Source organism: Podarcis tiliguerta (assembly GCF_965153285.1).
Source record: "Podarcis tiliguerta genome assembly, chromosome: 3".
Lineage (NCBI taxonomy): Eukaryota > Metazoa > Chordata > Lepidosauria > Squamata > Lacertidae > Podarcis > Podarcis tiliguerta.
In genome coordinates, this window is record NC_139536.1 from 103,566,253 (window position 1) to 103,588,183 (window position 21,931).

Here is a 21,931-nt window from a genome sequence, read left to right on the forward strand (position 1 = left end):
GTAAGAGAAAAGGGATACTTGCAAATAATTTTTAAAAGGTGAGGAGAGATGTAGGTATGCCGTAGGAAGTAGGAAGAAGAGATCTAATATGTGGCAGAAGCTCCTTCTCTTGCCTTCCAGGTGTCAAGTGAAATGGACAGTGACTGTTGAACCACAGGGTCATTCACTCTTAGTATTTCCATTCCACATCCTATGCACATCTTTTAAAGGTGTACAAGTTTTATTGCAGGACAAAGACCAAGAGGGGAGAATGATTATCCATTGATAATTATTAGCTCATCCTGTCCATGTTAGTTTAGTTGCAAAAAGTGAATTGGCTTTAAGAGGGCATCCATCTGCACCTGTGCTTTCCATTTTTATTAAACAGGAGTGGCTAACCCTTTTCAGCCTAATGGCCACATTCACCCTTGCCCAGCTCTTCAACTGGTCACATGCCACTGGTGGAGATGGCCATACACATACACCCCATTCACTCGCTCACTATCTCACAAAGACACACATACAACTTGTGGAAGGCATATAGCAGGCCACCTATAGTCAATAATAATAATAATAATAATAATAATTTTTATTTATACCCCGCCCTCCCCAGCCAAGGCTGGGTTCAGAGCGGCTAACAAGCAATAATAAAAACAAATTGAATGAATACAACTTAAAAACAAAATTAAAATACAACATTAAAATATTGAAACCTCATCGCAGGAGGAAAAAGGAAAAGAAAAAAGAAAAGAGGGGGAGAGAATCAAATTGGCTCCAAGCCAAAGGCCAGGCAGAACAACTCTGTCTTACAGGCCCTGCGGAAAGAAATCAGATCCTGGTCTCATGAGGCAGAGCGTTCCACCAGGCCGGAGCCAGTGTTGAAAAGGCCCTGGCTCTGGTTGAAGCTAATCTAAGTTCCTTAGGGCCCGGGACCACTAGGGTGTTGCTATTTATGGACCTTGAGGCTCTCCGTGGGACATACCAGGAGAGGCGGTCCCGTAGGTACAAGGTTCCCTACCACAATTTACGGTTCTAAACCGTATAAGAACCTTCCATAAGTACAGCTGACTGGAGGATAAGACAAACGGCAGATTAGCCAAGGAAAAGAGCCAAATGAAAAGATCAGGCAAGAGCATATATTGTTCTTCATTAGCCTGACAAACACAGAACAAATTTGTCCACTTTTTTAGGACACATTTGGACTCTTAAGCAAGTGCCAAGGGCACCAAACCCTCTGGTCACATCTCTTCATTTCTTCCAAGCAAGTGCACATGCGCGCACACACACACACACGCGCACACACACACAGCTCTTTTATGAGGGTTCTGCATAAAAGTTGGATCCAGTAGAATTATTCTGAGCCTCCAAAAGGAACTGTGAAAAGGTGGAGCTTTGTTGGCACCTGAGAAGACCTGAAGGGTGCTACTGTGTCCATGGGAATCACGGCGACCTGTTGCATGTTATTATACATACTGGATCAAGAAAGTGTTGTTCTCCTGATAGGCAGTAAACTGCTGTGGGGTCTTTTCATAGCCATAATCTTTACTTGCCAGCATGTTGCTGTTTCTCCTGCTGTATTTATCTGTATTTTCCACTTTGTCTTTCGAATCAGGGAAGGAATCTATGCATTTCTGCATTTTTATTATTACCAATTGTTAGATAGTACTTACTAATCCTATTACAGTTAATACCAAAATAGCAGCATCCTCTTTCCTGAGCAGTCTGCTCAACTGAACAGCTGAATTTTTAACTGCTGTAAAGCTAATCTCCTTCAGTGATTTCAATCATCTTAAAAATAAGACCTCATGATGTTTATTTAGACTACTGTGAAGTATTTCTAACTATGCTTTAAACCCTGCAGAACAACACCGAATAGATAAAGATCTAGGGCAATTGCGTCCCATCCTCATTCTCCTCCCAAAGAAAATAATAAAACGACAAATTATCTTATGGATAGGACAAAAGTTAATGGATCCCTTTCATAATGGAAGGAATTGAACAGCAGGGATCTGTACAGGAATGGGAGCTATTTAACTTGATCTGAAGTTAGCGGCCAATGGACGCAATAGTCAATAAAAAGGAAAATACTGGGAAATTCTCTCTTTTAGATTCAAGCTGTGAGGAAAGACTAGAATTTGCAACATTTTTTTGCCTGGCAATAACCTTTTTATTTCTTTTTACTTTATTTAGTATCTCTTTCATTCCTATATTAACTATAAATCAGGAAAGTATAAAAGTAAATATGAAATTTAACAAAAATAAAGACACACACCCTAAGGTCTATTGAAACCAATAGAACAAGTACATAGTTGGGGAACAGTAATTTCTCTGAATTGCAGCCACTTAAAGTGGTGAAAGGTATCCCAATGAAATTATGATACGGATGAAATGCAGATGCAGCCAAAAAAACCTAAGAACTTTGTTATCTGTTTAAACAAGAATATGAGTCTACACATGAATAAATAGATGTGATTTTGATGTATGCTGACTTGATATCCTTGCTAACCTTTTTCAGTGTCTGCACAACAGTTAGCAAGACTGAAAAAGTATATGTCACACTCTTCATATGAGCATCTGCAATGTCACTGTTTCAGAGATCATTTCTATAGTATATACCTAGAGAGGTGTACTCAAAGGTGATTGGCTATATTATCACCTATCAATTTACATGCAATAAACATGTGTGGAGAGGTATACAGACAACAGAAAATATATAATATGTAAACAAAATAAACATGTTACCTCTGAACAGCTAAATTAAATACCTTTTATTCAATGGTACTTTTTGTATTGAAATTATGAATTCAGTTCTTAAAGATCAGCTCTCAAGGCCAAAAGTAGCTGACATTAATATGAAATTTGAACTCTAATTAATTGCTCATTGCCTATATGTAATTTGCTGATATGTAATTTGAACAATTATACTATGTTTGCAGTTTTCTAATAATAATATATCAGGGCTGTCACAATAAAAGTTTTATCAGCAAACCTCTTCCAATTTGTGTATCCAAATTTGTGTATCTGTCAGCTATTGTGAGAAAGGATTTTATTTATATAAAAAAAATCCAGAATACTTACAGTTTATTAGGGTGCATTTTCTCAGTCTTTAGATGTATGATTAGCTATGATACTATGTACATGATCATCATCATATCATTAATATATTACAATGCAATCTTATTTTTGTTTCACTTAAGTATTATGCTCTCCTTCACTACAAGCAAAGCAAGGGTAGCTGAACTACACAGCTTGCTACAAAAAAAGCACAATCAGGACAAAATGCAGTATTAATCTGAAAAGTAGTTACTTGCATCTTCTAGTAAAAGGTAAAGGTAAAGGTACCCCTGCCCATACGGGCCAGTCTTGCCAGACTCTAGGGTTGTGCGCTCATCTCACTCTATAGGCCGGGAGCCAGCGCTGTCCGCATCTTCTAGTACCCCACCACAATTTAAAAGTATTTTTTTCATTAACCAATTACTAATACAGAAGTATATTAAGTATAATTTTATTACTTAATGCCCTGAAGCAAATCTACCAAATTCTTCTTGAAGAATGATGCACCCCTGAAATATGGCTATCGACAAACATGTCACACATAAATGCAATCTGTTAGTTTTCTCTTTTTAACATTACTGTTTCCAAACTTTTACACTGCAATAGCATACAGTGTTCCCATCTTTCCTGATACAGATGGGGAGTAATTTGTTTAAAGTCGAAGCAACACTCATTGTTTGATGTTGCAGCAACACTCATGACCTAGGTGACTGAAGAATGAAAAGCACACCTTGAAACATGTACCAGAACAATCAGCAAAGAGATTTCACTTCCAGAAACTGATGGGAGGAAAGCAAGCATGCAGGAGACTCCATTAGGTACAGCTGCAAAATATCCAGAGATGCCAACAGAAAACAAATTCATGAGTTATCTGAAAGAAATACATTGTTTCCTGCCTACAACACATCAAAGGGAAATTTCATAGCTCTCTTTGTTAGTGATTTCATTATAGGAAGCAACGTGTCCAAGAGTCCTACCATGTAATCAGCAAGAAGACAAAACTCTCATACTCCAAGAGCCCGTGTCAAAATACCTACATTGTAAGGTACAAAAAGGTTGGATAGTTAGACATCTTACAAAAGTTGTGGCTTTTCAAAAGTGCCAGTTTTACAACTGCTGGATTATTTATGGGGTGACTGTCCCCCCAAATCCATCCATTTCCAATAATGTTCAAAGGTACATGGATAAAAAAGTATCTGTTGGGGAACAGTATGTAGGTCTGACTGACTTCGATGGGAGCTTGGGGGTTGAAGCAGGAGAGAGGAATAGAGAGTTTCTGTTTGGATTTTCTAGGGGTTTTATGTTATTTTTAAAAATGTTTTCATAACTGATAAAAATATATTAAAATTCCTAAAGTAAAAAATAATTGTTTATTTCAACATTGCTAAGGTGATATACAACTTGTGAACTGATGTTCATAGTTCCAATTTAATGCAAAGGAGATTGTTATGGTTTGGGTCAGATTAAATGGTCTGATTTGGGATTGGCTTTATCTGAAAGAGTCAGGTTGGATATTTTAAGAAGCAGGAAGGTGATCTGCATAAGTAAGACCAGTTTTAACCATTTGCTGGAGGGATCAGAAAGGGTATAAATCAGGCATCCCCAAACTCGGACCTCTAGATGTTTTGGAACTACAACTCCCATCATCCCTAGCTAACAGGACCAGTGGTCAGGGATGATGGGAATTGTAGCCCCAAAACATCTGGAGGGCTGAGTTTGGGGATGCCTGGTATAAATCTAAACAAAGTCAAGTCAGCCTGGAGTGTCTAGAATAGGGTTGCCATGTTTCAAAAAATAAAAACCAGGACCGCTACCCCCCAAATTGTTTAAGAAACCCCCTGACATCAGTTGGGAAAATCCGGATGGATGGCAGCCCAAATGTACAATTCGCTATCAGATACCACCTGTTTCATCCAGGTACCTCGTGATGCTATTATTCTCAGAAAGGGGTTTGCAGGAACTGCTACATGCTAAACATATTTAAAGTTCCTCATAACATTCGCAGTTTTAGAAATACCATCAATCTTATAAGATTTCATTATATCCATGTCTTCTGTCCCATATTAATGGATATTATAATGGAAATATGAAGGCTGCTAGTCAGCTAAAGCTAAACACTTAGTTCTTTCTCTAATTTTTGCCAATGATTTTAGTTATTGGCTTTGGGTGGCTCACATGTGACATAGACTTATGTGCATTAATCATGTAATGGTGAACACCAGTGAACACTAAGTTACCAACAAAGAAATGATATTCATTTGTGAAATAACTCTCGTTTTCTCCTACAAGGACTCTTTACGATGGCAAGACAAACTGAAAATGGGTCAAATAACAGCACCTCTCACTGCAATGCCAGATTTGCAAGGTTTGAGTCATCCGCAGAAGGAACATATCTGTCTTACAAAGATTTAGGGAAGAATGTTGTATGACTGCCCTAAACAACTTATTCCATGAGGGTGATCTATAAAATAAATGAATGAATCTAATCTCAGTTTATTATTAAATAGGTTTATTAAACCAGAATATTGTCACACAAAAGAGGTTCTCACTTCCCCAGAATTTTGGGTAGCACTGTCTATGTAAACTGCAAGGAAGAAGCTTCTCTTAGAACCAATTTAGGTAGTCTATCTGCAAGGCACAAGCTCAGTTGCACAAACAACTGCTCAAGTGAAATGCCTGATTGTGAGTGCAGTGCAATCTCACAAATGAGCTAATGGACAGACTGTCTCAATTACGGTAGATTTCCAGATATTTTCAGTGTATTGTGTTCTTATGAGACTATATGAAAAGGCCTAAGGGACCTCCTCAAAACCTAGGGAAAGAACAGTCTACAATTCCACTCTGTCAGATATGTATTCCTGGGATTTCTGACAAAAAATGTAAGTGTAATTTGCTGCATGGTTCATAAGGTTTACCCTTAGGGGAAATTTCAGTTATCTGCTTTGTCCTCGGGCAGGTAATAAAGCTTATCAAAGGACCCCTGGCAGATGTCTGATTTCTTCTATTCCACACTGACAAACTTTAGCAGCCATGTCAAGTCACAGGAGGAGAAAAAATGCCCCCAGGTCAAATATTTTATGCAGTCAATTCATTTTTAGCAACAGTCTGTGTCTAGGCAATAATACACTCGTACCTACCAGGAAAAGAAAATAAGAAAGAAACATTGAGACACTTAACTGATGGATATAATGAAATTAATTAAGACCTTAAAAGTGAAATACAAAGAATACTGACCAATTCTTTTAAAAAATTGTTTCCCAAAATTCTTCTTAATAAAGCATTCAAATTATAAATTACCAAAAGAATGGCTTTCAGAACACAGCTGGTATTATGACTCTATTCTGGAGATTGCTAAAATATAGAACTGGACTGGGACACCTCTCACAAGAGGTAGTGGTGACCACCAACTTAGATGGTGGGGTATTCGTACAGAGCCCCCGGTCGTCTCATGGACTATTGACCCATACACCACTAATCCGCTGCCACCAACCAGGTCCTCCCCGGTAAATCACTTAGTCTCAGTCAGGTTCTTGAATTAACAAAGAGTGTAGTTTATTGTAGACACAAATAAACTTTAACTGCATTCAAAACGTTGTTACTCTTTATCTTCTTCGTCTTATTTTATCCTGTCTCTAACTCTTCTACCTCCCCTCACACAAGAACCAACTGCACTGTCTCTCTATTTCCAGCTGTCTGCCAACTGCTTTCCCAACTGCCTTTCCCAACCAACCAACCCACCCACTAAAACCAACCAACAACTACACCCAAACCTCGGGCTAAGCCCTTTTATAAACAGATAGGCTCTACCTCTGGCTTTTCAATTGGTCTACCTGTTAACCCTTTCTCTCAAACGAACGGGCAAACGCCACAGATGGCTATAAAAAAGATTAGACAAATTCATTGAGGATAAGATTATCAGTGGCTCCCACCTATTATGGCTATATTTTACCTCGACTGTCAGAGGAAATATGGGAATCACTATTAGAGAGAGTACTGTTACGCTCATGCCCTGGTCTCATTGTCTTAACAAGCTTATTAAGTATCCAAATAATGATAGGAGTTAAAATGTAGACATATTGGTCATGACCTAGTCAAAACTTATGTCTCACTGATCTCAATCAGAGGACTAAGCATGTTCTTAAATCTCTGGTATTGAAATCAATAGGACTTCAAACTGATTAGCTTTGGTATATTGTTGTGTCCATATTGTTTAATTCTTTGGATATGAAAAGGTTTGGGGAGGGGAGTAAGCTTATCTAGGAGAAAGGTATTCTGCCTCTGCTTTTAACTGGCAGGAAATGGTTACAATACCACTGGAAAAAACAACTGCTGTTAAACCAGGAAAATGTGACAAAAAGCCTTACTGTCAATCTGAAGTAAAAATGATCAGCATTTGTGGATAATGACTGAAGTGCTCTTTAGCAAGATGAAAGTACCAAGTACCTATGCAAATCCAATCCAAGCTCTCTGAGGAATAAAATCCAACTCATCTCACTTATTGTAAGAATGAGGAGCATCACACAATTGCCCCAGAGGTAGGAATAAATGTTTAAAAATATTAGATATAAATAAATACTGTGTAGCCTACCAGAATTAATCTGAGCTTTCTGGTCTTTTGAGTCAAATTTGTTATTACACTTTCTTTGCCCCTCATTAGTTCTCATGTACTTTCAAATTGCAACACAATTAGAACCAAAAGGACCACATGGCAGATAGAGGCTGGCAAATATCTGACATAACATAGCATTTGATAATGCTGTGAGATATATGGCACATTTAAGACAGAGACTTCCCCAACATCACATGTTTCTGCTACATCCTGAACTGTCAAAACTCAGAGCATATCAAAAGCTGCTTCCAGAGGCAGCTTCAGGGCTGCAGGGGCCGAAAGCATTGCATCTCCGCGGTCCCATAATAAAAGTAATAGCCACCACATCCACAAATAAGGTTAGGTTTGTACCTAAAATATTATTTCCATCTCAATGATGCAACAAATGCATTTGAAGACCAAACCAGCACATATTGATCTCCAAATGGTCAATTTTCAATGCTGTCAATCATACAAGTACAATGCTTAGAATGATTCCAACACTAAAAGCATCAAGTGGCCTTCAGCTTTTAAATGGTTTCCCCCTTTCCATTTGCAGAAGATCATCAGACCCTTATAACTATAGCCAAGACAGAAGCTTAGAAAATGTGACTACTGCTTTCGTATTTATAACATATCTATCAGAGACTTTCTGTTTCCTCCATATCCCACCCCCCACGTTCCACACCCATAGGAGCATAATCCCCCCCCCACCTCAAAAAAACTGTTATATACACTTTGCAAAGCTTTTAATACCAAAAGCAAGATAAGGGAAAGGAAGTGGAGAGGTATATGTTAGAATTTTTCTAAGCAGTAAGAGAAATGGCATTATCACGTGTCAAGTTATTTTGCCTCTCACCGGTTCAGAACAAGTTAAAGCACAAAAAAACCTTAAGTATCAGTTGAGATTCTTCTTGAAATAACTTACAATACATCTAAAACAGAAACAACCACTGATGGCAAATTATTCACAAGCCCAACACTCCTACCTACTGCCCCTTCAACTTCTTCTTCCCCAAACTGAATTCTTCCAGTATGAAATGAACCTTCAACAAAGTAGGCATTTTGCATTTATGTTGGGGATTAGTCAGATTATAGTGATACCAACCTATGAGTTATTTTACATAATTACCATACTCAAAAACAACTCCTAGCCTCTGCTAGACAGGATGTATAGTGATTATCTGTATTGTAAAAATTAAAGATGTTTAAATTTATAGCATGTGGTCAGATTCTTGCCTGTTTATTCAGTCTGGATGTTCTGTTGATTGAGTTTTATTTCAAAAAAATACTTTCTGTTTCTTGCAACGCTTAGGATAAAAGAGGCCAAACTTACCACCGCCACCTCCGAGAAGACTTGAATTAGCTGTGGAAGAACAAGAGAACCAAGAATTACATCAGAGCAAGCTTAGCGTGTTTTGTTTTTTTAATATTCTCTAACAATAGAAAAACAAAAATAAAGCCAGGCCACCTTTTCTGTTAACACAAGGACTTTAGGCAAAGTTTAAATTAAACATTACATACAAAACAATATGCAGCTTCTATTTGTATGTAGACAAAAATGAAATAACAGATTTAGTTGTCAAGGCAAGGCCCATGAACCTGCGTGGGGAAGAATGCGTAGAGTGCCATTTCTTGCATAAGTAAAGACCTATCCAGATCTTTCCCACTGTTGCTAGAATCCCCCAGTGCCTGTGCTGAGTCTGGCATTGTAACCTTCAAGTGTAAAGTTAAACCTTGAGTGAACCTCCTGGAAGAATTCTGAGCATTTGACTTTAATGCTCAGGAGGAACAGTTGATTTTGTGGGTGAGCACAAGGCTACTTACCCACCTCTAAATTAAACTCGAGGTAAATTTTCCATATCACCTATTTCGCAGGAGTCCCAGGAGTTCAGAGCGTCACAATTAATCACCAAAAGAAATACTCTATCCATGACACCAGAAGAGACTGATTTATCCGTCCTGCCCCCTCTAACTCCATTACATTCTTTCTTGATATTTATTGTGAAATTGTAATCTATTTGTTGTAAGTTGCCTAGAGCGATTGGGTATGCGTCAGAAAGGGTAAAAATTATCGTTACATAAACAATCAAGCAAATATAATGTTTGCTGCTGATAAGCCTACTAAAGATTTCAACTTTAAGTAACGCATATAAAATCATATCCATGAGCACACAAACAAACCAAAATCCACATTACTATCACAGCAGATGTATTTGTTAAGATATCACTTTCACCTCTGTATAACCAATCAACATTTGTTGAAACATTACAAAAGAAGAAAACTAGAGACCAAAGGAGGAGAGTACTAAATCCCCCCCAAATGTCATCTAAATCCATCATTCTGCCAATGCAGTATATCTCCCTCAAGTGTATGGGAGTTTTTGCTTATTTCATCTCAAACGCTAGTCCTTGAAATCAGCTCACAAACCTCTCACACTGAGACCAAACTGTCAATTTTAAAATGTGACAACAGAGACGCACACAGGGTGTCTTTGCACATTATCTTGCACTCAAAAGTTTGTACCTATGATTTTGTACATATGAATTTTGTACATGTGAACATTTACATACATCTCTGTTACATGTTCACTAAGCATTTTACATATATCAAGGACTAAAATTTTTAACTGAAGATTTAATGAACCCAAAATAGTAACTGCTTCCTGCTAACATACTGATAACCTCCAATGCATAACACAAGAAGTAGCACGGAATAAAAGCACTCTTCCTTCATGCACTAGCAACAGTTAGTTGTAGGTGAAAAGAGGCTTTTAAATGCTTAAAGGCATGAATTGAACACAGAAACGTATGCCTGCTCTTGCATCAGAGAGGATCACCATGGAAAAGTAAGAATGTGTTTCAGCTAACTCTTGTTCCCGCCCTCCCACAATCATCTTTTTTGAGGAAAGCACCTGAATCATGATTAAGTGATATCCACATGCACAGATGTAAAAGGTAAAGAGGTAAAGGACCCCTGGGCAGTTAAGTCCAGTCAAAAGCGACTATGGGGTTGTGGTGCTCATCTCGCTTTCAGGCCGAGGGAGCCAGCGTTTGTCCACAGACAGCTTTCCAGGTCATGTGGCCAGCATGACAAAACCACTTCAGGCGCAACGGGACACCATGGCGGAAACCAGAGCGCATGGAAAAGCCATTTACCTTCCCACCACAATGAGGGGCAGATGGGGCTCGTGAACCTGAGAAGGTAGCCCATCTAGCAAAAGGAAAACTCTGGTCCTAAACCTCCATTGCCTTGCAGGATATCTTTGGGAGAAGTATAGGCTAAGGAGTAAACCCTACACTAATCCAGAGTGAATGGCTGGATGGCGCCTTGTACACCTCCTTCCAGCAACTCCTGCAGCCGAATTGGTGCCAACCGTATTGGTCCGCTTTCCTTTGGACCACCTCAGCGAAGTGTCTTGTCATCTGGGCAGTCCAGTACTTCCATACACACTGCTGAGGTTTGCACCCTGGGGAGGTCACTTTGGTGTTGCTAACACAGTTGTTTGATTTTACCCGCAGAGGCATACTCCATTGTCTCTCGGGACAGATGGATGCCAACAAAAAAACACCACTCTGAAACCTTAACAGTGTAGAATGAGGTATATAAACGTTTTAAATTAAAAAATACATACTAAAAATAAATATAACAGGTGGAAACTAGCCTGCTGGTTTGCATTAAGGGGAGGGCATTTAAGTCTATGTACAAACCATTAATTAACATGATGTAGCTGTGAAAATGCCTATAGGAGAAAGTTTCAGTAAAGAGACTGACAGCACAGTCCAATCCCAATGAGAAAATCAATTTTATTATTTGGGATAGCAAAGTCAGTAGAGCATGAGACTCAATCTCGGGATGGTGGGTTCAAGACCCACATTGGGGAAAATATTCCTCCATTGCAGGGGGTTGGACTAGATGACTCTCATGGTCTCTTCCAACTCTGATTCTATGAATTTCATTCTCCCAAGGGAGGGGGAATTATTGGTGGCTGGAGATGCAAACTCTTGTGCAAGCTAGCTGGGTATAGGAGGCATTACGAATGAGGGTGTGCACCTGTATACCTAATCCCAATGAAAATCAGGGTTCAGTGCGGGGTATATGTTTGGATGCACACCCAGATTAGCAACCCACTAAAAGTAGTGAGCAGCATCTGCATTTGGGGGCCCATCTGATTTAAAACTCCAGTTCCTAAAAGCAAGGATTTCAGTTTACAGTTATTTTGAGATCATGGGGCAGAAAAAGTAGGAAATTCCACAGAAATAAAGGGATGTTCTGCATATGCCTAGGTAATAAGAGCACAAGGGAAGGAGATCGGGGTTAGTAGCAAGCACCAGGATTTCAGCTGCTGGGAGCCTAAGAAGACTGAAATAGACTCCTGTCAGCTTCACAAAAGCCATTGCCTTAAGCAGAATTCAAGCTACAGTTCTTCATATACACATGCGCCTCATGCCAATTCTTCACTTCGCTATTAGCTAATATATGTGAGCTGAATATTTTAATTCTGAATTGCTTCAAACACTGGATTGCTGCTTGATTGCATGACACTGTCTGGAAAGGTGGGAATGAACATCAAACAGATAACGAATTTAGAAGTCTCTCACTATGGAAAACTCCATCAGTTAAATGATTTGGTTCAAAAGTTTCCAAATTCCGTATTCACAATAACATCTTTTGCATTACATACAGATATGTGGAGAATAAAAATCATTATTCTAAAATGTACATAAAACTTTCTCACAATAAAATGCAAGTTGCCAATATTGTGTGGTTTGTTTAGTGTGAAGCACTCTATTTCTACAGCATCTCTAGAGATAACATGTTTGTAACATTGTAAACAATTTAAATGAGCGGCATTGATGACATTCTCTGAAAAACAGACATTTATCCACTTTAAAAATGCTAATTTTTTCTGGATCATCTATTCAGCAGGCAGTAATGGGTTTGATGAGGAACAAAAAACCCTGTTATGTCATGCAGCTGAGCATCTGTTGCTATAATAAAATATACTTTAACACTCGGTTCACATTTTTGTATTGATCTGAGTGCCACATACTGAAAAACAAATATTTTGTTTATATTGGTTAACTGCAAAATACACACACAGATACACATCTATCTATCTCTCTATCTCTCTCATGCACATACACACACACACACACACACACACACACACACACACATTTTCAACCCTTAAATCTGGAATTAGTTGAGAGAAGGAAGGCATTCTTTAACCAGGGACACTTTTCTTTTCATCAATAAAACATCACAGAAGGTGACAGGTGGTGAGAAGGGTACCAGCAATTGACAATACAGGTAGCTACATTGCCTCTCACATGTTTCAGGAGATGTCTTTACCTGTCAATGCTATTTTGTTTGATCTGCTGTTCTCATACATACACACACAAACAAATTGAGAACAAGGTAACTGATGAGAGCAAGGAGCTCTTCTGAGTGTTGCATAATGATAGAAGTCAAAATAGTTTACATGAACTTTAACCATATTTCATAAATATAGTTTGATCAATGTCATTTTCATATACATTTAACTGCATTCCTTAGCACCTCTCTCTCTCTCTCCCCCCCCCCCCCAGGAAAAAATAGTCAGTCAATCCTGCCAATAACTTGAATGAGGTCTCCTTGGAGGAGAGCGGGGCAGGGTGGCACAGAAGTACCCATCAGATCTACACACTGCCAGTGGCCTTGAAAAACCATGGGATCCAGACATCCCTGTCCCAACACCAGAGGTCTCCACACCAGCTTTCTGGCTATCTCTCAAATCCCAAGTCCCACCTCCCCCAGGGCCAGAAGAGCAGAGAAGATGTCAAGCCAGACATGAGTTTTAGGGGAGCTGCTAATTTGTACCTGGCTTACTGCACATGAGACAACTTGGGAAGAGGGAGAGGCACATGGAAGCACCTCTCTGAATCAAGGTCTGGCTGGGGGGGGGTGCATTTGCCAAGTCACATGACATGATGTGCAAATATGGGTGAACCAAATTCTCTTTCATGGTGGCAATTAAACAGGGCTGAAAAACACCCTGTGCATGCACATGTGGGGTTTTTTTTAATACTCTATAAAAGTATTGTTCCTTACCAATCTTCACACACCTTTGGAAATACCCTAAAAGCATTTACTATATACACATCAGTTCCCAAACATGGAATATTGGAATACCCATCTGTACATTCATTATGAATAAAATGTGTTGAGCAGAAAGCTGGACTCGAGAATTAAAAGGAAATCATCAATCATAGACACTGACTAAGCACTGAACACTGATTAACCATGTACCTGATGCATAACCCTCCTAAATTATGCTGTACACAGACAATACCTCATGCTGACTCTCTGATGAGACTAGGTGACATTGTCAGCAATTCTATGTGAACTCTCTCTTTTCTTCAGGATGTGTCCCATTGTTCACAACTATTGCATGGCTCTATTCATTCCCATATTATGACTTTGCATGTAAATATTTCTATGGCTTGTTCCACAAAAGCAAGATTACTGACATTTCCTCAGCAGGGACATTGCTTGGGTACATAATAATGTGCATTTTATTATATTTCCAAACACTATCAGAAATGTTGAGTTTATATAGTGTTCTTGCATGCTCAAAGTCCTTTGCACAGAATATCTTGTTGCAATCATTTTAACAACTCTGCAAGATAGGGTCAGTATTATCAGCTGCAGATTATAATTGGGGAGGGGGAGCGTGAGACCAAGGAAACAGTGGCTTCCTTAAGGCTACCTAGTGAGTGCAAGGCTCATGAGATGAGATTCAAACTAAGCAGTTCTTGAATCTTAGCAAAGATGTTCGTAATAGCAAGATATATGCCATCATGTACTATTTTCCATTACATATAAATGGTACATCCAACGAAGTCAAATGCTTTGAACCAGATGTCTGATGTGTAAACAAGTCCAATATTCATTTATTCACTTATAACGGAGAGTTACCATAATCTTCTTTACATTCCTGCAGATAAAACGATGGCAGATACTTGGGACATGGCCAGGGTTGGCCCAATACATTTTGCTACAGTACCAGATGGTGCCCGCCAGATTCTTAATACAAAAGCCAACCGACTGATTGCTGAATGTTACTTCAATGCTTGTAAGGAAAGCAGGCTCATTTGGGAGTTTTGTCCTCCAACACTATGCTACTATCTCATACCTCACAGCAGTGCTTTCTCTCTCTCTCTCTCTCTCTCTCTCTCTCTCTCTCTCTCTGCCTAATGATAGGACCAATCCTGGGCAGTACTGCTAAAAGCCAACAGCTCCCATACCTTGCATTTAGCAATGCATAAATATTTGAAACAATGTCATTAAGAAAATGCAGATGCAGCCATGGCGACATTTATGGAAAGGGTTCATAAAAATGACAGACAGAAAACTCATCAGAAGTGACAGGTATAGAAACAATATACAGAGACAATTACTCATCAGCTTTGGCAGAACCTAACACTTGGCTAGACAGACCTTCCAACTAGAACATGTCAATTCTAAAGTCTTTGGCTGACACTGCAATCCAATTTCTTGGAAGTAATTATGAGGAAGTTCAACTTTGTAACATGCAATAACCAAGCCCAAACACATGAGTAATAGTTTGGGTTAAGAATACGCTGACCAGCATAGGATGGGAAAAAAGCAGCAGCAGCTACTGTTGAGACGTGTCCCCCAATAAACTAAAACACCTGAGTGAAGGTTTAAAACAAAACAAAGCCCCGGGAGAAAACATGATGCCTCCAGAGCTCTTCATGACTCATTCGGAATGGTGGTTACCTATTTTGGCCAAGCTATTTATACATATAAAGAACATAGCTGGAAGACAAACATCATTGTTCCTATCTTCAAGAAAAGGGGACAGATCTCTACCACAATATTACCGCCCCATTAGCCTGCTAGATAATGTCTTCAAAGTTATACTCTCAGCATTTCCAAATAAAGTTAACTGACTGGCTACATACAAATAACATTCTGCACGGAGAACAAGCAGCATTTAGAGAAGGATTCAGCATCATCAACCGATGCTTCCTGCTAAATCATATCATCAGAAAGTATACTAGAATTAAAAAGTGTAAGTTGTTTGTTTGTTTGCCTTTAACTCCATTAATCATAGCAGATAGTGGGAGAAACTCCTAAACACCAATATAAAACACAGGCTCCTCCTGTTGATCCGAAAACTGTACAGCGATTACCGACACGATGATTCACAAAAGGTGGGAAACCCACCTTCAGCCTGTGCTAAAATATCTGGCAGTAAAAGGATCCCTCAAATGCTTTATGGCGTTAAGGATGAGAGTGCTATTAAAGGGTTAGAAATGGTGCAAAACTAATTTCTCAAGAGACTGTTTTCCCTACCCAAGGGAACAGCAGCCGCACTCTTACACATGGAAGCTTGATGGCCAACGTTAACTGCAGGAGTTGACTGTACCAGATTTAATTACCTGAAAAGATGGCCCTCCATGCCATGCGAGTGCTTGCCAGCCCTGTGTTGTGCAGAATTGGAGAACAGCTGATGGTGGAAATCTAACATCCAATGTTACTCGAACTCTTATTTTTTCCACAAGCTAGAGGAGATTATATCCACAGGTAAAAAAGTAAAGGACCCCTGACAGTTAAGTCCAGTCATGAGGTGACTGGGGTTGCGGCGCTCATCTCACTTTACTGGCCAGGGGAGCAGACGTTTGTCTGCAGACAGTTTTTCTGGGTCATGTGGCCAGCATGACTAAGCCTATTCTGGCGAAACCAGAACAGCGCACGAAAACGCCGTTTATCTTCCTGCCAGAGCGGTACCTATTTATCTACTTGCACTTCGTGCTTTTGAACTGCTAGGTTTGCAGGAGCTGGGACTAAGCAACGGGAGCTCACCCCTTCGCAGGGATTCAAACCGCCAACCTTCCAATCGGCAAGCCCTAGGCTCAGTGGTTTAGACTACAGCGTCACCCGTGTCCACAGACAAACGCCAATTAAGGGCTTGGTGTCACTGGACAGAATTACTACATGATCTGCAAGTAATCAAATCCTCCAAACGCTCTTCCTGGTTCCCCCTTCTAAAAACAATCCATTTTGGAGCCAGATCTGTCAAATCTCTGGCCAGCTTTTACTGAGCTGCATTTTCAAGCCATGCCCTCTACTATCCTAGACAGACAATATAACAGGGTACCATACAAAGACAAACTCTGTATATATGGGCAACTGCAGGTGAAAGACACCTTGGACTATTTACTATATTGCCCACTATATACTGGACCCAGGAGGTGATTTCGCACCTTACCATCCATACAGGAAAGATGTCTCTCCCCAGCAGAGAAGGTCCTATGGCTTCTTAGCAATGTAAATGCTTCAGTGACTCATAAAGTCGCCCTTTTTGTTTTGGCTGCCAAAAAGATCAGAAAGACGACCCTGGACAATATAGTAGTGTACTTTAAGGGAGACTCAGAGATCTAAATAGAGACTATTATTTGCGGTGTGACATCCCTTTTTCTTGCATTTATTTTTGTTTTAGATTTGTCATGGTCAATGGCTAGCGCAATAAAGTTATTTGGAACCTTGGCATTAACAAACAATGCTGAGAGCCATTTCTAAGAACTGGAAAAAAAAGATCCATAGTGGGGGTTTTCTAAGTCGGGGCAGTCCAACATGCAACCACAGCAACATTTGTTCCCTACCACGACGTGACAAGGCACTGTGTGACCTTGGGGTTCCGTGTTGAAGTACTCTTGCAGCCCACTTGGTATGAAAAGTTGGACTACCCTGATCTAAGTAGTAAAAAGTATCTCCTTTCAGATAAAAGATTTCATTCTAGCTAAATTAGAACAGTGAACATTCTCCGATCCAGTAAAGGTAAATGATGATAAAATGATAAAAAGAGAAACTGGCATAACGAATCAAAGTAAATATATAAGGAACCATACAGCAAAGTGCAATGTTCCCTGCAGAGTAAGTCTATAGAAGGAAAAACTTTTTATGGCAAGTGTATCCAGTGTAGACATAAGCAATAGTTATCTTACAAAACAGTAACAACAAAAATAAACACAGACTATAACAGATATGCAATAGACCAATTTATCAGTAACTCTTCTCACTCAGGTACTTTTGGCATGAACGGGATCTCTCCAAGAACAAGGACAACTCCTATCAATTTCAGTGAAGCTTGCACAGAAGATGTACCCAAAGGATGGGACCAGTAATGACTTCATATTCTCAGGGTTTTTCTTACAGCTTCTTAATCACAAAAGATGACTTAAATCAATCAATCATGTTTATGTTTAATGGAAAAAAAATAAGTATGATGTCTTCCAGACAAAGGCACAAAGAAGGCAGAGGGGGAAAACAAGGGCAAAATATCAAATTTGCTCAACGATGCTGATGTAAATATAAAAATACATGAATAAAAAGTTAACACCAGAATTTCTTATAACCTCTTTTTAAAAATTATAAATGACTGAAAACTGCATTTACACATATATCAGAAGACATTTAGAACAGAAATACCTTTAAAAGTAACATATATGCAACTGATAAATTATAGAGGGGCCAATATGCTATAGTGAAACTGTCTTCTCATTATCGTTTTACAGCAGTTGATCTTCAGCTTGAAAAGTTAAAGCCAACATGTCATACTTTCCCCTGATCTTATAGTAATCTATTTTCTATCATGATTATATTTGATAGTGTTTGTTATATAAAACGAAACTAATAAGCACAAAACGAATATACAACAAACAAACAAACCTAGTTGTGTCCCACTTAATGTTCAATAAATTCTAAATAATTTTGAAACTTTAGATACCGTGGAAACAGTGACATGAAGGTGAACATTAGTTCTACATTCCTTCTTCAAGATTCATGAAAAAAGACTCAAAAGAATATTTCAAAAGCTTTGAAGATAAAAGAAAAGACAAGCAATCAAATAGATGAAAGTGTACAGATTCTTCGGGAAGGAGAAGAAGCAGGCTGCAATAGTCAAGGTAGAAGCGCTTTCTGATGGTGTAGGACAAAGCCTTTATTTGCCGGGTTGTTTTTTATCTATCAAATTGTAGGTGATTTGTTCACAAGACATCTCACTAAGTTTGTTCCTGAAGCTTATTATTGAGAAGCTTGGTTCAGCAGGAACTCTGTACACATAGCAAGACCACATGTGCAATTTGGCTTGGCTCTGAGTGACAGGAAAGGCACCAGGGTGAACCAGGGGATGTCTCTAGCGTGCAAACCAGCACTGATTGCAGCATGATTGCAGTATGTGCCAACCACAGGCATATTACTATGGCGAACCAAGGACAGCTTTTTCACCTGTGTCATTTGTTATGTTATGGCACTTGTATCAAGTCTGAAAATCGCCTTTTGCATTCAGTCTGAGATTCCCTGCTAGTTTCCCTATAACAGGGTGCATGCCCACAATCTGCTCTATTTTGGTGAGCACAACAGAAAACCGCTGTTCTCTGCTGTTTTTCAGATGTTTTGCAGAAGGGCTGCAGTAAGTTGCCTCTGCCTCTTTCTCCCCCTGTACGAACTTCACCTAGATCCCTTCTTTGTCTTCTCTTTTCCCTGTTCACCTTGCAGCTGAACCATGTACGCTGTTTCTTCAGGTTTAGTTAGGATTCCTTGCAGAAAGGCATACAGTGGTACCTCGAGTTAAGTACTTAATTTGTTTCAGAGGTCCGTTCTTAACCTGAAACTGTTCTTAACCTGAAGCACCACTTAGCTAATGGGGCCTCCCGCTGCCGCCGCGCCGCTGGAGCACGATTTCTGTTCTCATCCTGAAGCAAAGTTCTTAACCCGGGGTAATATTTCTGGGTTAATGGAGTCTGTAACCTGAAGCATATGTAACCTGAAGCGTATGTAACCTGAGGTACCACTGTATATCTGCCAATGTCTTTTTAAAGAAACAACTCTCTCACACATTTTGAACCAAACTGTGGGTTTGGGAAATTCAGAGTTTGGGAATTCACACAGCCATTGTTTATCTGACCACTAATTATGGGCCTTCTATTTTGACAGGTGGAAGGATAATTAGAAACAATAAAAACCCTGTCAAAGCTTTCAATCCAAGCTGTGGCCCCCTACCTACAGCTACAGTGGAGACTGCAATTTAGTGTTTTTCTTTCACTAGTAGGACAGGTAACCATAGTATTTCAACACTCATTCCTCTCCAGCATCTGCAATTCCTTATCTCTCTGCCACCTTTGACTCTTGAAAGTCAGAGAAAGTACATTTGAACTTGTCCTCTTCCTGGACCTTTCTGTCCCTCTAGTGCTACACTGTGTTCTTAAGACTCTGCCTCCTATTTTCATATAAGGCAACTCTCAGTCTCTAGCTTCTTCTCTATCTCCACAACAGTAACTAAGCATATGGTCCAGGCAAGTTATGGTGTGACCCATGTAATGTACTGTATATATATTTTTCCTCTGTATATACCTGTGGCATTATTTTTACTTTTAAACCATTTAAATCCATTTTAATGTTACAAATCAACATTACAACTGCAACCCCAGTGCAGTCATTGTAGTTCCCCAGAGCAACTACACTGACATTAGTTTTTTATTGATGAATGCTAAATTCTCTAAAATAAGAAAGGCATTCATAGCCAGTGCAATTCTGTATGTACAGAAACAGTATATTGCAAGTAAATGGTCAAGCAATAATGTATTAATCCTTCATGCTTTTGAACTGCTAGGTTGGCAGGAGCAGGGACTGGGCAACGGGAGCTCACCCCATCGCGGGGATTCGAACCGCCAACCTTCTGATTGGCAAGCCCTAGGCTCAATGGTTTAACCCACATTGCCACCCTCATCCCTAGGTATCAAAAGATTAAATCAGGAAAATGACTGGTATCTCACCATGCACAAAAGACAGGAATGTAAGATTGAGACTGCCACAAATGCACACCTCCAGGGAATGAAATCTGCAGCTAGGTGATTTTCTTTATACAGTAACTGAATGTAGTAACAGATCTTCACTGGACTAGAGAATAAGTACAGCAATGTTATCTTTTCAATGCCCAGGTGTACCATTTTTTAAGGGAACTGGAATGGCCTCTTTCTATCCAAATATAAAATGCATCATGCTTTATCCTGAAGTTCTGGAACTCCTCGTCACTGCAGAAGACCTTTTTACACTTGCACACAGTAGCTATCAGTAAGTGGAAGTTTCAACTCATACGAATGCGAATTTGGCTTTATTGTCTGCTCTGCACGTATCTAGCATGAAAGAATCACAGAATCATAGAATTGTAGAGTTGGAAGGGACCTCAAGGGTTATCAAACCTCTGCCATGCAGGAATCTCTACTATGTCATACATGACAGATGGCCACCAACCTCTCTGCTTAAAAACCTCCAAGGAAGGAGAGTCCACCAACTCTCATGAGAGTCTGTTCCACTGTCAAACAGTTCTTACTGACAGAAAGTTCTTCCTGATGTTTAGTCAGAATCTCATTTCTTATAACTTGAATCCTTTGGTTTGGACCCTAGCCTCTGGAACAGGAGTAAACAAGCTTGCTCCATCCTCCATGTGATAGTTCTTTAGATATTGGAAGATGGCTATCATATCTCTCTTTTTTTACCAATTAATTTTTATTGATTTTCCAAATTTTTAACAATGGCTATCATATCTCCTCTTAGTTTTCACTTTACCAGGCTAAACATACTCAATTCCCTCAAATAATAATAGAACAGCATTAGATTTTTTTGCTGCTACATCACACTATTGACTCGTATTAAAGCTAGTGCTCTACCAACTTAATGGTGTAACGTTGGAAAATGTCAATCACTTTTGCTACCTGGGCAGTTATCTTTCCACAAAGTGAGAGGCTGGGGGCCACTGATGTTTATTTTGCCACATACGTACATAGTGGGAAGCCAATCTCCAAAACAGACACATAAACTTAAGATACGTACATGGATTATATCCAAAGTAGTGTTAAATACAGTGGTACCTCGGGTTAAGTACTTAATTCGGTCTGGAGGTCCGTACTTAACCTGAAACTGTTCTTAACCTGAAGCACCACTTTAGCTAATGGGGCCTCCTGCTGCTGCCGCGCCGCCAGAGCACGATTTCTGTTCTCATCCTGAAGGAAAGTTCTTAACCTGAAGCACTATTTCTGGGTTAGCGGAGTCTGTAACCTGACGCGTATGTAACCTGAGGTACCACTGTAACTTCCTGCTCAAGTGGAATGATTTCTGCTTGTGCAATGGGACTCCCCTTCCCTGGATGCCCCCTAAATCTGTTCTCCAAGCCTACAGAGCATGGGGCAAATGTAGAGAGGAAAATTCCATTGCTCAAGGAGAAGATGCGCTGCTCACAT

General features: G+C 39.5%; 1 protein-coding gene and 1 long non-coding RNA gene across 7 annotated transcripts in view; one reads left to right on the forward strand and one right to left on the reverse strand.

The window, feature by feature from the left end:
* MACROD2 (mono-ADP ribosylhydrolase 2) overlaps positions 1-21,931 on the reverse strand; it is a 987,387-nt gene that overhangs the window by 837,297 nt on the left and 128,159 nt on the right. For all 6 annotated transcript variants that reach the window (XM_083431708.1, XM_083431705.1, XM_083431709.1 and 3 more), the window contains exon 4: positions 8,958-8,987. In XM_083431708.1, coding sequence (XP_083287834.1) covers positions 8,958-8,987 — 30 coding nt within the window. The remainder of the gene's footprint in view (positions 1-8,957; positions 8,988-21,931) is intronic.
* Positions 7,476-9,152, forward strand: LOC310673460. Its single transcript, XR_014509037.1, has 2 exons — positions 7,476-7,568; positions 8,937-9,152. It is a non-coding gene; the product is annotated as an uncharacterized lncRNA (long non-coding RNA).